This window comes from Gopherus flavomarginatus, chromosome 8, assembly GCF_025201925.1.
Source record: "Gopherus flavomarginatus isolate rGopFla2 chromosome 8, rGopFla2.mat.asm, whole genome shotgun sequence".
In the NCBI taxonomy this organism is placed as follows: Eukaryota; Metazoa; Chordata; order Testudines; family Testudinidae; genus Gopherus; species Gopherus flavomarginatus.
The window spans coordinates 10768210-10782940 of record NC_066624.1 but is presented as its reverse complement, the minus strand read 5'-3'; the positions used below and the strand labels follow the sequence as shown (position 1 = coordinate 10782940).

General features: G+C 45.4%; 1 protein-coding gene across 1 annotated transcript; it reads left to right on the top strand.

The window, feature by feature from the left end:
* The first annotated feature begins 1134 nt into the window (after window positions 1-1134).
* IDS (iduronate 2-sulfatase) lies at window positions 1135-13642 on the top strand. The gene is made up of 9 exons (XM_050964750.1): window positions 1135-1345; window positions 2578-2714; window positions 3847-4024; window positions 5122-5210; window positions 7087-7287; window positions 8826-8996; window positions 9671-9797; window positions 11752-11925; window positions 13014-13642. The coding sequence occupies exons 1-9, from the start codon at window positions 1135-1137 to the stop codon at window positions 13517-13519; spliced, it is 1794 nt and encodes a 597-aa protein (XP_050820707.1). The 3' UTR covers window positions 13520-13642.
* Window positions 13643-14731: the final 1089 nt, after the last annotated feature.

Sequence of the window (14731 nt, the reverse complement as noted above, 5' to 3'; positions counted from 1 at the left end):
GCTCCAAACTATCCCAGGCTTTGCTGCTGCTGCTTTACCAAAGGCATAATTCTATTTAAGCTGAGTTATTAGAAATTATTTGTATTTATTGGTGATGGGTTGTATTCTGAGTACCTCATACTATTTTATTGTGTGTGGTATTCTAAGCTGATAACCCCCCAGTAAAATATTTCAGCCAGGATTGTAAAGCAAAAGTAAGTACTAAGTGCAGGTGATCATCTCTCTCCTTATGACTCACTGTTAGTGACTACAGCAAACTGCTGCTCCTTTACTTCAGGTGGTAAAGGGCTGTATTGGTGGAGCTGCAGGTCCCAGTTTCACACTCTGGTAATGGACCCTGGTGGTATCTGTATGTGCCTGGCTGCAGACAGTTTTACACAGGAACGCACTATCAATCAGGCCAGTGGAGATAAGAATACAAGGCCAAGCGGTAACTCAGGGTCACTTTGGTCCCAGTGCAGGAGGATATGGAAACATGGTCTTGAGTGCCTGTCATGGGGAGAGAGGGTGTCAGGGCTGGATTTACACCTTACCCGCCCCTAGGCACAGCATTTTCAGTGCCCCCCACCCCACTTGTAGGCACCCCTGGAACGCCACTCGGCACATGCCTACTTGGCCTAATTAGAAATGCGGCCCTGGGCCTTATATACTTCCCTCTCCTGTTCCAGTGCCAGAGGGTCGGGAAAGGCATTGCCAAGGCTAGCCCAGGGCCCCCAACTGCCTGCAGTTCCAACTGGCAGCTGCTGTCCAAGGCCAGCCTGAAGACAAGGATCCAAGATCAAGGGCAGTAGCAGACTGGCCAGAGGTGTGCGCTTAGCCCTTTGCAGACATGGCAAAAGCAAGGTCCCTGCTCTCTCCAGAAAGGCTCATAAGGGGCTCGATCCTGAGTGGTACTGAGCCATGGGGGCCAGTTGCAGGCCTAACCCAGAACCCTAACTTCCCCAGCGCTGCAGGGGGTTGGATCTAGCCCATCTCCAGTGACAAGTGCTGGGGTTGGGGCTATTCCCCATCAGAAGAAGGGGGCCCATCCCTGAGCTCCACCGACCTAGCCAGGCCCTGCTCTGCCTCCTCCGCGGGGGAGGGCGGACAGCGGCTCCGCCCCGGGGAAGGGCAGAGGGGAGCCCGGCGCGCCGTATGCCGGCGGAGCGCAGGCCGCACACGGCAGAGCGCAGCGGGCGGCGCGTCCTTCTGCTGCTGCGTGGCTGGGCGGACCGGGAAATGCGGGCGGCTCCCTGCCGCTGCCCGGCCTCTTGGCCCTGGCTGCTCGGGATTTGCTGTGCCGGGACCCTGCTGGCTTCGGGGGCCGCTGGAGCCGGGCCGAGAGGGCCGGTCCCTCCGCCCAGAGGTGCCGCTGGGACCCGGGGGAGGCGGCCTGGGAGCTGCGGTGGGGTGGGTGCGTGGTGGGGGGTCTGTGCTGGGACCGTGCTGTGGGATCCCCGGGGGACTCCCCGGCATGAGTGGGGCCCCGCCCCGTGCATCTGTGTTTAGCCCGCAGCAGGTGGGACACTGAGGCCGGCGGGGACTGGCCTTGGCTGCGGGAGGGGTGACCAGGGGCTGTAACCCGCCCTCCCCTGGACCCTCTTGACCAGCCCGTGTTAATCCCAGTGTGGACAAGGCAGCTGCGGTGTTAACCCTCGCTGGCGGGTCAAGGGAAACACCGGGCTCCCCGCAGGGTTTTATTTTGCCCACTGTGCAGATTAGAACTGCTCCGTCTTCACCGGGGGGGGGCTAACAGCAGAGTTCAATACACCTGCTTCCTGGGCAGGTGCAGCCTCAATGACTTGCTGGGGATCTAGCGGTGTGTCCCAGGCTGGTGCTCTAACCTCTGGACCAGGCCACTGCTTGCCTGAGAAAGTCTGTCTGCGCTGAGCTTCCCAGCTGGGGTGGGCAGGGCTCCTTAGGAGTAGCTGCCTGGACATTGTACCACAGGTGGAGGCTCAGGCTAACCCCCAAGCTCGGCCCTGGGGGTAGGCTGGGTCCAAGCTGGGGGGGCTATCCCACACTACTAGCACCAACCCCCTTAGCAGAAATCCAGGCTGGGAGATTGACTCCCAGCTGCAGTGTCGACTTACTAGTCAGGCTTGACACTGTCATCATTGGCTCATCTTTCTTTAAGCAGCAGTACTACTCTGAGCAGGGTTGGATAACATGGTGACATCTTAATTTAGCTTGTGTAAAAGCGATTATAGAGTGTGAAACCTAGAAGCAGGCAAAATGTCTGCTGGAAAATCTTTGCACTTGCTTAAATTGTAATTGTTCCCCTTTTATTTTGTAGGTTGTTTCAATAAGTCTTTTATAAAGGTGCCCTCAGTTGCCTTAAATATTGTTAATTATATTTATTGTGGTAGTTCCTTGGGGCCAGTTGAGAATGGGATCTTTGGATTCTTAAACAAGTTTTTGATGATAATCCTTTTAAATGTTGTTATTTTATAAGGATGTCAGAGGCTCCGCTTGATGTTTTTAATCGGGTTAAGGAGTTAAAATGAGGTATAGGGACGTTCCAATAAGTATGCAGTTCTCAGATTAGCTTGTACTCATTGGTGCCTAAGTTAATGTCTTGTAACTCTCTCTTTGTAGATGGCATGAATGTTCTCTTCATAGTAGCGGATGATCTGCGTCCCACTTTGGGCTGTTACGGAGACAGCCTTGTAAAATCTCCAAACATTGACCAGCTTGCATCTCGAAGCATTGTGTTCCAGAATGCCTATGCTCAAGTACGTAACACAACTTAATTTAAACATAGCATTAGTGTTTCTGTAAAATACTTAATGGTTTGGGCACAGAAAGTGCTAGTGAGACCATTGAAATAGACAGTTGCTGTATTTTAAAATATTTCGGGTGTAAGCTGGGCTAAACTGTATTGTGTGTTTACCTTTGCTGGAATGAGGAAAGGAACGCAATGAAGACAGGTCTCCCTGCTGTTAGCAGTAATGTTGTGGTACTCTAAATATTTAACATCAGCTCCTGGGTTTCACTAATAACAATGAGACACTATTTAAAAAAAAAAAAGCCATTTGGCACCATTTTGTGCAATACCAATTCTGTGCTTTCCACCCCAAATGTAGTCTTGTAAAAGCTTATTCTATATTTACCCTCTCCCCCTTTTGTGAGCATATGTTTATTCCAAATCCCTCATATTGTCGAGATCATTCGTTTTAGGGGCAACTTCTAGTCATCATTCTTAAGCTCAGGACTCCAAATCTTACTCCTTCCCTTTTGCTGGGTTGGCTGACTAGCACAACATGTCTGCATTCTCAGCCCTGCCTTCACCAGGAAGCCAGAAACCAAGGCCCTGAATCTGACTAGGGAGTTTGGGATCTCAGTGGAGTTACTCTTGTCTGTATGACACAGACATTCAAGCCTTTGGATTCTAACCTGGATCTCCCACTTGTATGTTCTTTGCATTATTGCTAAGACTACCCAGATACCTGTGCTCGTAACTTAATGTCAGCACAGTCCATCTGCCGTTTCCACTCCAACTCTGTTACCAGTTTTCAAAAGCGTGGTCTTTGTTTGATGTCACACAGTTTGTGTTACTGGCTGCATAATCAAAGCTCTAGCCTCTTCTCAGGAGTCTGTTAGATTGAGATCCCAAGTGCAAGAAAATACACATGTAGCTGGACATCAGTTGGTGATGTGGGCGGTGGGCAAGAAGTGTCTAACTGATACCCAAAGTAATGATCCCAGACATCTCAGCTGGGAGCTATGTTAAACATTGCTAGTTGGATTCCGCCAGCCCCTAAACATTTTGCATAATGACACCAAAATCACTTGATTGCACTTCAAATACAAACTGAATATACTCGACTTTCCATTAGCAATTAATTCTCCTGTCTCTTACTTTAGCAAGCTGTGTGTGCTCCAAGCAGAGTGTCATTTCTAACTGGACGCAGGCCCGATACCACACGGCTTTATGATTTCCACTCCTACTGGAGAGTACATGCAGGAAACTATTCCACAATACCCCAGTACTTCAAGGAGAATGGCTACATGACCATGTCCATAGGAAAAGTGTTTCACCCTGGTATGGCTTGTAACAACACTTAAAATCTTCATTTAACAGGTTACCACCAATGAATTGTGTAATTAGGGGCAGGTTTTTTTTGTTTTCTATTAAATGACCTAAAATCATTGTCATATGTCTGATGCAGAATAAAGTCCTTCTGTGTTTTCCTTGCTTTTGTATCAACCATTAAATTTTAAAGAGTTACATTTAAAAGTGGGGTGTTAACTGCACAGCATCATTCAACTGCGGGAATTGAGCTGTTATAACTTTTCACCTACTACTTAATGTCCAGACTTGTCTAGAATTTAGACACTGCTAAAGATGCACCGAGATATAACTAAATGTATGGCCATTCTCTCAGTCTTTGGATTTAGATTTTCACATGCTTCACATTACACAGTACACTGCTTAACCACACTTCAGTCTGACATCACCTTATTGGATGAAGAAGCATTGTATGCATGAATCATACCCCCAGTTAAGCTGCATAGAAAATGAGTTCACTATTTGAACAGCACTAAAGAGTTGAAAATACTATGTACAAATAACGGCCATACTGGGTCAGACCAAAGGTCCATCTTTCCCAGTATCCTGTCTGCCGACAGTGGCTGATGCCATCTGCCCCAGAAGGAATGAAGAGAACAGGTGATCAAGTGATCCATTTCCTGTTGCCCATTCCCAGCTTCTGGCAAACAGGATTTTTACAAGGTTTTTCTGTGATATTCCTCTGTTGAAATTTGTTACCGCTAAACTGTTTGTTGGATGTGTAGAATTTTAATGATTCTTTGTTTTACTAACAATTTATATACACACGCAAATACCGTCATTAGTCCTAATTATTTTGTACCCAGAGCTAAACTTGCTCAAGATGCTTGAGGTTTCCTTTTCCTCATAGCCAGCTGTGTTTTAGGGACTGGTAGCTGGAGCAAATGTTTCGTCCTCTATTTCTTAAATGCTTCCTTAGTCCCGAATTAGCTCATAAAATTAGTGGGCCTACTGGAACAGTTTCTATGTTAACAGAACAAATTAACCATGTGTATCTTGTAGCTGAACTCTTCCTAGTTGAGTGAGCTATAAGACCATTTCTAATATTTGCTTTGCTTACTACTTTCCAGGGATTTCATCCAATCATAGTGATGACTATCCGTACAGTTGGTCCATGCCACCTTTTCATCCCTCTGCTGAAAAATATGAAAACAGTAAGGTAAGCAGGCAGTTTGATTGCTTGTGGACCCAAATAAAGATGGGTGGAGAGTGTTACAGGATATAAATATATTATTACTGTCAGGTACAAGCTCTTGCTACTCTGAGTCAAACGTGTTAATTGGAAAGCTACATTTCTATGATTCTGTAATCTAGTGGGTTAGAACTGTGGAGGAAAATCATTAGTCAAATACACTTCTGTTCATCTCCCTGACAAAAGGACATGTCTCTTTGTACAAAGTAAAGTTATGCTCATTAAGAGCCCGATCCTGCAAATGCTTATGCTTGTGAGTAGTTCCCTTGAATTTGGTGGGATTACTGACACATGTAAGTGCTTGCGAGACTGGGGGCCTTAATTTGTATTGAGAGCATTAAATCCTTTATCTCAAAACTATAGCTATCATCTCTTGCAAGTTACCTCAGCCTCTTCTCTAGGTGGTAAAGTGATGTCAGCTGGCTTGGCTGAATTTGAACCAACTCTACGCAATAAGAATCCTCAAATCACTTGAGTGTAGAACTGATTAATGCATCTTTTAGTTTAGTAGATAGAGACCATTAAAAACCCTCTCAAGAAGCCCGCAAGCCACCAGTTGCACAACAATGTGGGTTCTGTTTACACTGTCAGTGGGTTTCAGATGGCATTTGTTAACTTAGGCACAAACTATGGCCCATGGTTTAAGGATAACCTCTGTGCATGATCCTGGACCTTTGTGCATCCCAGATTAATTTGTGCTAAATTACAACACTTGATCCTGCAAAAAGGGGATTAAGACAGCCATGTTTTGACAAGCCATGTAAAGCCAGAGTTTCCTGTCTTATTCAGCTTTCCAGAATGTTAGTTACAATAAGTGTGGTCCAAAGGAATCAATGTAACATTTTTGTAAGTACTGCGCTATATGTACACTATGGTGCTTTAGCTATGCTGCTGTAGCATTGTAGTGTAGATGCTTCCTGTGTCAATGCTTCCTTTGACGTAGTTAACCCACCTCTCTGAGAGGCATGGCTAGAATTGTTCCATCGACCTATCTACGTCTCCACTGGGGGTTAGACAGAGTTATCTGCAGCACTCAGGACATGACATTTTTCACATTAATGTAGGTCAGTTAGTCAAGCACTGAGTCAACAGTTACCATGCAATCATGGTATTTTATAAACTGCAATACTAGGAAGTCCCTATGTGAGACAAAATTCAGCCTTGGTATAACTGGGTTGTGAGGTTAACTGTTGAAAAATAGTGACTTCAGTGGCAGCTAGTGTTTGCATCAGCCACTCGCATCTCTCAGTATACAGCATACATTCAGCATATACTCCAAAGGCCACCTTCTCCACCCCTTACAACAGTCAGTCTTTCTCTAGTGACTAAATATCAGCCACTCTTGGCACATACCAAGAAACTAGTGGGTCAGGTAATTGCTCCCAAGATAGCATTCCATGAGTCCTCAGAGTCAGAGGGAGCAAAAGGGAAGATTGATCACGTTACCAATTTCTAACCACTCACCAATGAGCTACAGAGCCTTGGTTTCCTGGATTCTAGAACTTTGGTATCACATCCTCAAGCCAACTGTAGAGCTAGGATTCTGCTTCTTATTGGATGCAAATAAAAGTTGCCTGTTTGTTTGGTGTATATCTGGTCTCAGGAAAATGCTGCTGTTTTTTCCTCTGTGGTTTTGATCAGCTTACCTAGAACATGGCAAACCTTCTTTAGCACTAACACTAGCCACTAATTTCCTGATCAGACTTTAATGCACCGTCTTGTGTGGTGGCAGAGTGATCCTTCTGAGTAGAGTCAGACATGAATTGCTCTTGAAGCCTATGGGATGTGTGTGTTCTTAGGTTAATAGAATTAAAGTTGATATTTCTTCTTTGTTTTCCTGAAGACTTGTAAAGGAAAAGATGGAGAGCTTCATGCCAACTTGGTTTGCCCAGTTGATGTGGCAGAAGTGCCCTTGGGTACCTTGCCAGATATGCAGAGCACCGAAGAGGCCAAACGCTTATTGAACATCATGAAAACAAAGAACCGTAAATTCTTCTTGGCTGTCGGTTATCACAAACCACACATCCCCCTGAGGTATCCTAAGGTAAGGAAGGCTGGAGTAAAACCATCTCACTGGGCTTTATGGTGAATGAAACCTCATCCAAAGTTATTCAATGACCAGCATTAACCTTTTAAAAGTTATTTTCACAAGTATCTTACACTGTTACTCTGAAGCAAGATGAGAAATATTCTTGCACTGAAAAGCTGAGACACACTCGTAGCAGCCATCATAGAAAAGTAACTCAGAGTCCAAGTCCATATCCTTTTTAAATGTTTTAATCTGAGCAGTGTGTTCACAGAGCATTAAGTGCCAGACTAAAATCCCACCCTTGCTCAGTGAGTGAGTCCCCACTGAACATTATTGTGACTACTTGTGCAGTGAGGTATACTCTGTCTGAGGGTGGCAGAATGAGGCCCTAAATGATTTGCATCCTGATCTTCTTCCCCATTTATGTCAATGACAAAAGTTCCACTGAATTCTAAGGGAGCAGGATTGGACCTTGTGTTTTTGAGAAGACTTCACTTGTTGACACATGCTGTAGGTCTCTCCCATATCTGAGATGAGTGGTCTGTGCCGTGAGCCAGTTAGGTGCCATACACAACAGCTTGGTACAACGTTATCTTCTGCAAGTCTCCTGAATAGATGCTCTGTGCTAAAAGCTCAAATTAGGTTGGTGCTTGCCAACATACCTTAACCAGCTACCGCTGAGTATCCTTTACATTGAGAAACTTATTTTCTTAAAGGTAAAGTGAAGGTGGTGGTGGTGGTGGGAACACCAAAGGGGAAGTGGTTGCTGCTTTATGATGTATAAAGAAGGCTTTGGAGGGGACCTTTCTGCCTTTTTTTTTTTTTTAAGCCTTTGAAATATCAGATCTTGTTTTGCTGGAGATCTCACGGATTCTGAGCTTCCTCCACCTTTAATTGATAGGCAAAGGGTTGAATCTTTAACGAAGGTGTTCCTTTTTATTAACTTTTCCTCGGTCATTGTGAGTTAGGGAGTATTAGCAAAGCCAGTGTTTTAAACAGTGGGAATAAAAATCACTACCTCCCCCTTTAGCTAACTGAGTTTCATGTGTGTGGTAAATCTGCCATAATCCAACTAGTTCTATGGGCATCTGTAGCCTTCCAAGAAAAGCAGGAGAGACCAGACCTGAATGTCTAAAGTAAGCAAGTTAAGCCAATAAACAACCACTTCTTGGAAGAATAAACCTTTCAGGCTTTTAAAAATAAACCCCAAAGAAGCTAGAAGAGGTACAAATCCTTGTTTTTTCTTTGCTCTGTGTTTCAGTTGATTCTCAGTGCTCTAAATGAGTGCTATGCTGCTGGGATGCCATATAGCAAAATAAAGGTCGATGCTTGGCTATGGAAATCATAGGAGAAGTAGGATTGACATATAACATTGCAGTAATCCTAAGAACATTACACGACAGCAGTACAGTCTGTACCATAAACACCTGAGTTGCTGTTTGAAGTTTCAAGGTGCCCTTCACAAAAAATGGAGAAGGAATCCAACTTTATAACTGCAAACCTTAGTTTTGCTGTACCGAAATCTTAATACCTGTTTGTGTTGTATCGTGAAGGAATTTCTCAAGCTGTACCCACTGGAAAACATCACACTAGCCCCAGACCCTCGGCTACCTGAAGAACTGCCTGCTGTCGCATACAACCCCTGGACGGATATCCGACAAAGGGAGGATGTCCAGGCGTTAAACATCAGCTTCCCTTATGGACCAATTCCAGAAGAATTCCAGGTAAGCAGCCCAAATGTTGCTTTGAAATCAGAATTGCCAGGATCACAGTTAAGTGCAAGGTAGCACAGGCTGCTGTTGTTAACAGTGAAATGTTTCAAGGTGCATCCAGCTTTTGACACTCTGGAGAGCTCGCATGCCCTGCCTCACAGCTGTCAGACCAGCCTTTGTTGTAACTGAGTTGTGAGGTGGGTCAGACTAGCAGAGAGTAGGCTGAGGGTGAGTCTGTGTGGTAGCGTGTAGTACTCCTGCTCCCACTCTTGTTTCTGGGCTGCGAGTGCTGCAGGGGAGGTTCAGAACCTAACAGGAATGTTATCACCGCCCTGGAGCAATCCATCTGCCTTTACTAGCCCTTCCTCTTTAAGGACCTCAGGTAGCCTTCCTTCCGGGAAGACACTGACTCCTGTGGGGCATTGCTGGAGCAACAGAGTGCTGGCTGGGACTCCTAAGGAACAGCATTGATTGGCTCAGAGCTTCTTGCTTGAAAAAACTTGTAGGAAATATTTGGAATTTCCTAGTTGTTCCCTCTGTTAAATTTAACTTGGGGCATGAATTATTTGCAGATAGTTGAAAATAAAACTTTACAGTGAAAATGCTGCAAGACCTTTTATTAGAGCAGAGCTAGCAAGTGTATGTACAATTGAAGCAACTCTCTTTTTTTTTGGAATAACTTGCAGCGGCAGATTCGTCAGAGCTATTTTGCAGCAGTTTCTTACCTGGATACACAGGTTGGCCTGCTGCTGAATGCCTTGGATGATGCTGGGCTCTCGAATAACACAATTGTGATGTTTACTGCAGACCATGGTAAGCATTCAAATACTTCCATGGCTATATGCAAACAACTCTCTTCTGAACTGTGAAAGTTAATCCTGCCATATCAGTCACTTTCATGTTTGCCCTATGTACCTGACTTGTTGGTCTCTAGTTAATACACTTCTAAGGCCTGGTCTACACTGGGGCGGGAGGATCGATCCAAGATACGCAACCTCAACTACGAGAATAGTGTAGCTGAAGTCGACGTATCTTAGATCGACTTAGAATCACTTACTTTGCATCCTTGCGGGGCGGGATCAATGGCCGCCGCTCCCCCATCGACTCCACTTCCGCCTCTCGCCGAGCTGGAGTTCAGCAGTCGACGGGAGAGCGATCGGGGATCGATTTTATTGCGTCTACACTACATGTGATAAATCGATCCCAGATACATCGATTGCTGTCTGGTAGGTAGTGTAGACGTACCCTAACACATGCTTCCATGGTTGCAGAACTTCTTTGTCCCTGCAGGTAGTTCTCTCCCTAGTCATGTGGAGGGTTTGCTTTTAAGAGCTGAACCCTCTCATAGCTCAGTAGCCTAAACTTGCAGCATTTTCAGCTCTATCTGCCCCAGGGAGTGAAGTGACTCCTGCTGGAAGAGCACTGCCCTGGGGTAGCTCCCCCATCACCATTTATAGAAGCCCCATCTGCTGAATTGGGTAGCAGACTTTCTCATTAACTGATCAACTGCAATTTCTTTCACTTGTGCTTGCAGTTGCGAAATGTCTAAACCAACAACTCAGCAATACAGCTACAGTCCATGTTGCAGGGATCGGGCACTCTAGCGGATAGCACTGTGAATGCCATTTTAATTCAGGATGGGTGGGGAATGCCTCAATATCTAGGGAGATTGAGAACTACTGAACTGTTTGTTTGAAACTTGCCACTACACCGCTCTAGGCTAGATGGCCTATTCTAAGGTCCTTGCTTAATACTTTAGCTGGCTTAACTAGTTTAGTGAGTTAGAGAATAGAAGCATTAATAGTGTTTTGTGTTAAAATCACTGGATTAGATATACTTCCTTATATGCAGATGTGACTTGGGGTCATTCTTGTGTAGACTCAATTCTTCTTTCTCCCTTGCGCTGTCTCACTAAACTGAGCTATAGTTCCAGGACCTCAGTTTGCTGAGCAATCACAAAATAGTATTCTCAAAACATTGAACATTGCTGATTAGTTCTTTTTTAGAGCGTGCTTCCTTTAGGGTGACCAGATGTCCCAATTTTATAGAGACAGTCCCGATTTTTGGGTTTTTTCCTTTATAAAGGCTCCTATTACCCCCCACCCTGTCCTGATTTTTCACATTTGCTCTCTGGTCACCCTCCCCTCCCCACCCATTCCTCCCCACCCTCTGGTGAGGCTGGTGGGTGAATATACCAGAAAAGAGTGACACATGAGCCATCCGCTCCCTCTTAAAGGATTGGGGCATTGTTGGGCAAGATTCCAAAGAGTTTTGATCTCACCTTGGTTCCTTAGGGATGATTTGACAACCTGGCTCCAAGGGCTGCTCAGTGACAGAGTAACATAGAGCTGGCAGCTATGTAAATCTTACGTGAATGCTTCAAGGAATTGATCTGGAGATGCATATGTGCAAAATGACATGCCCCAATTCCTCCTTCATGCTGCATTTTTAAGATTTGAATGCTTGCTCTAATTGGGGACTGGGGGGACCGGGGCAGGAGTAGCTGCTTAATTGGTGAAAGAGCATCATGGTGCAAGATTTTGTTGGTTCTTTAAACAATTTCCACTTTGGAGAAATCTCTCAGTACGGTTAAACACAGATTGATATTTACAAGCTAAAATAAACTTAATAACTGAATAGTGCCTCAAGGACCAGAGGTCACTGCTGTTGGGAGCAGGTGAATCTGGCTGCTTGGCAGTTCATAACGGAAATGATCACTAAGCTAGCAATCTAGTATTTTATGTAAATGATGTTTTGTATCCTCTAGGATGGTCTCTGGGTGAACACGGAGAATGGGCAAAATACAGCAATTTTGATGTCGCTACCCGAGTGCCACTGATGTTATATGTACCAGGGAAGACGTCTTCCTTTGCTCATCCAGGAGAAAGAGTCTTCCCCTACCTTGACCCCTTCACGCATGTATCGGACTCTGTAGTTGCAGGTACGTTTTCAGCAGTTGCATAAGCACATGCAATTGCAATCCCATATCTTAACCGAACGATTGTGCTTGCCATCGGCAGACAGGTCAGTGGGATTGAAGCTTCTTAGGAGCTGCTTCCTGTTTTTGCCAGGGGGCTAAGCCTGAGTGCTGATGCCCTGGGGTTAAAGGGTTTGCCCAGGTTTCCAATCTGCACTACTGTATATTGAACACACAAAGGTTGACATCTAGTCTCTCAGCTCAGTGACTAGGAAAGTCTGTGCAATCGTCTGTTCTCAGTGTGCCCTAAGTTCAGCATGTCCATGCTTTGTCGCCTACATAAAGGAGGCAAGATACGTCTACAGCAGAAACCAATTTGGCACTTCTGTTCCGAGTGCAGGACTGAGAGAGCAGTGGGAGTTGCTGGTCAAAATGTGTTTGCCCTGCAGATTTAAATAAAGCTTGCACAAGTCTCTTCCGTCTAGTGTTTGGTTCTGGCTAATGCCATCAGTCTTGGTCTTTGTAGCCATGGTGCTCATGTAGAGCAAGACTTAAAATCATCTGTGAATACAAGCGTTTGCTTCAGCTAGATCTTCATTAGTGGAAACAGCTACAGGGCTGCATTAATGAAAAGGAAGCCCTATTTTTATGTTGGTTAGGCCTAAAGGATACCTTTGATAGTGGCTTCAGCTGTCACTGCAGCAGCAGTTGGTTTGCAGTTGTGCTGATGTATGCAGTTAGGGCACCAAAAAGCAATGTTTTGGTAGAACTTGCCACCATCAAGCAATTAACTTGGTAATTTATCTTTTTTGAAAAGCCTCTCCTCAAAGGAGGAGATAGTACTTACAAGGCACTGGTTAGAACATTTGAGGAATAGAAGAAGGAAAAACTAGTATTCTTCTCTTGGTGTTAAGTTTGGTATAAACACCTACATGGACAGTTATCCTCTGAACTACAAGACGCACTCTCTTAAATAGCCCAGCATTGTTGCCCTATGAACTAAATGCAAAATGCACCTGATAAAGAGCTCCTCTGGTTAAGCATCTAAAAAGATGAGATACAGGCTGATGAGCCATGCTATTCTCTAACTTGTATTTTGATGCTTTTTCTAGGAAAAGCCAAAAAAATGGTTGAGCTTGTATCTCTCTTCTCAACGCTTGCTGAACTTGCAGGCCTGTGGGTTCCTCCAGTGTGCCCTGAGCCTTCATTTCATGTTGCGCTCTGCACCCAGGGGCCTAGTATTGTCCAGCATTTTAACTCCAATGAAGAGGAGGATGATTATGACACTGACTATGACCATGACTATGACATTGAAGATGACCATGAGGAGCCTATAGCTTTCAGCCAGTATCCACGACCTGCAGACACTCCTCAGTGGGACTCTGATAAACCAGAGCTGAAAGACATAAAAATAATGGGGTATTCCATGCGTACCGTTGACTATCGCTATACTGTGTGGGTTGGGTTTAATCCCAGTAACTTTAGTGCTAATTTGCAGGATGTCCATGCAGGAGAGCTATACATGGTAGGAAGTGATCCCAATGAGGATCATAACATATATAATAGTAGTCTGCATGGGAACCTTGTCAAAAAGTTTCTTAGGTTCTTGAGGCGTTAGGTCTGGGGATGCTCCCTGTGCGTGCACTCTTGCTGCTGAAGTAATATGACACTTTCCTTTTTGTATAAACTTTGTGTTGTAAACAAAGCAACTGGCTGAATTAAAATCCTGTTCATACAAAAATAGTAGCTGTTGGTTTCGTCTTGTTACAGTGCACTGGGGGCTTTAGCCTGACAGATTTCAGATTAGTTGGAGCAACAAATAACTTCCATGTGCGTGCTTCTTAAAGGGCTGTGCAAAGGTGGACAAGTATATACTCAGGTAGATACTTGCATGGTCCCTAACATTGCAGTATCTGGTAGCTTCCCCAGTGAAAAGGAAAAGTGTACTCCCTCTGCCAGATGGGATAGCTTGAAAGGTAGCAGAGTGTATAACTTGCTTGTGTATGTGCAAGTCTGCGCAGAGCATATCATGTAAAACCTAAGTCAAAAATGGGTTTTGTAAGCAATGTCCTCTTAAGTAAAATGGGGAGACTAAAGTGTAGATGTGACGGGGTGTGCCAGGCCCTTGGAGACACCCTGCTGGAAGCCTTGTGATCCTTCCACACCCCACCCCAGAAAAGGAGCAGTGAAGGTGGGTCCTCCAGGCCTGCCTAGAAAGGCTGCAGGGAAGTGGCCAATCAGTGCAGCAGGCCTAATTAAAAAGAGCTGCAGGGCAGTTGCTGGCTGGGACCAGAAGGGGTAGGACACAGGTACTCTTCAGGCAAGGAGGCCCGTTAGAGACCCTGTGCAAACGGGGAACCTGTCAACTGTAACCATAAGGTAACAGGTGAAGAGGATGGGACTGAATGAGAAGCTGCCCAGGGAATGTAGCAGCAGCAGATATTAAAGAAAGCAGCAGGTGGCTGCTACTTGTAGGGTCACTGAGTTGGAACCCGGAGTAGTGGTCAGACCTGGGCTCCCCCACCAGCCGCTTGCGAAGTGGCCAAAGCCCCTAAGAAGGGGACAAGTTTTGTTTTGGAGCCCAGAAAAGGGGCTAGAGTTTAAACAAGCCCAGAGACTGGGTGGAAGACCCCAGAGAAGACCAACATTTGTTGGACTGTGTTATCCCGGCAGGAGTTCCTTCAAATGTTTACACTGTGCATGCCTTAGCTGGAGGGCTGAACCACTGAAGACCCACTTGATGAGGACAGCTGTCTATGGGGGGCACCAGGAGCAGAGAAAGTGAGAGGGCAGGTTTGCGCAACACCCCTGATGGAGTGCTCATGGGAAG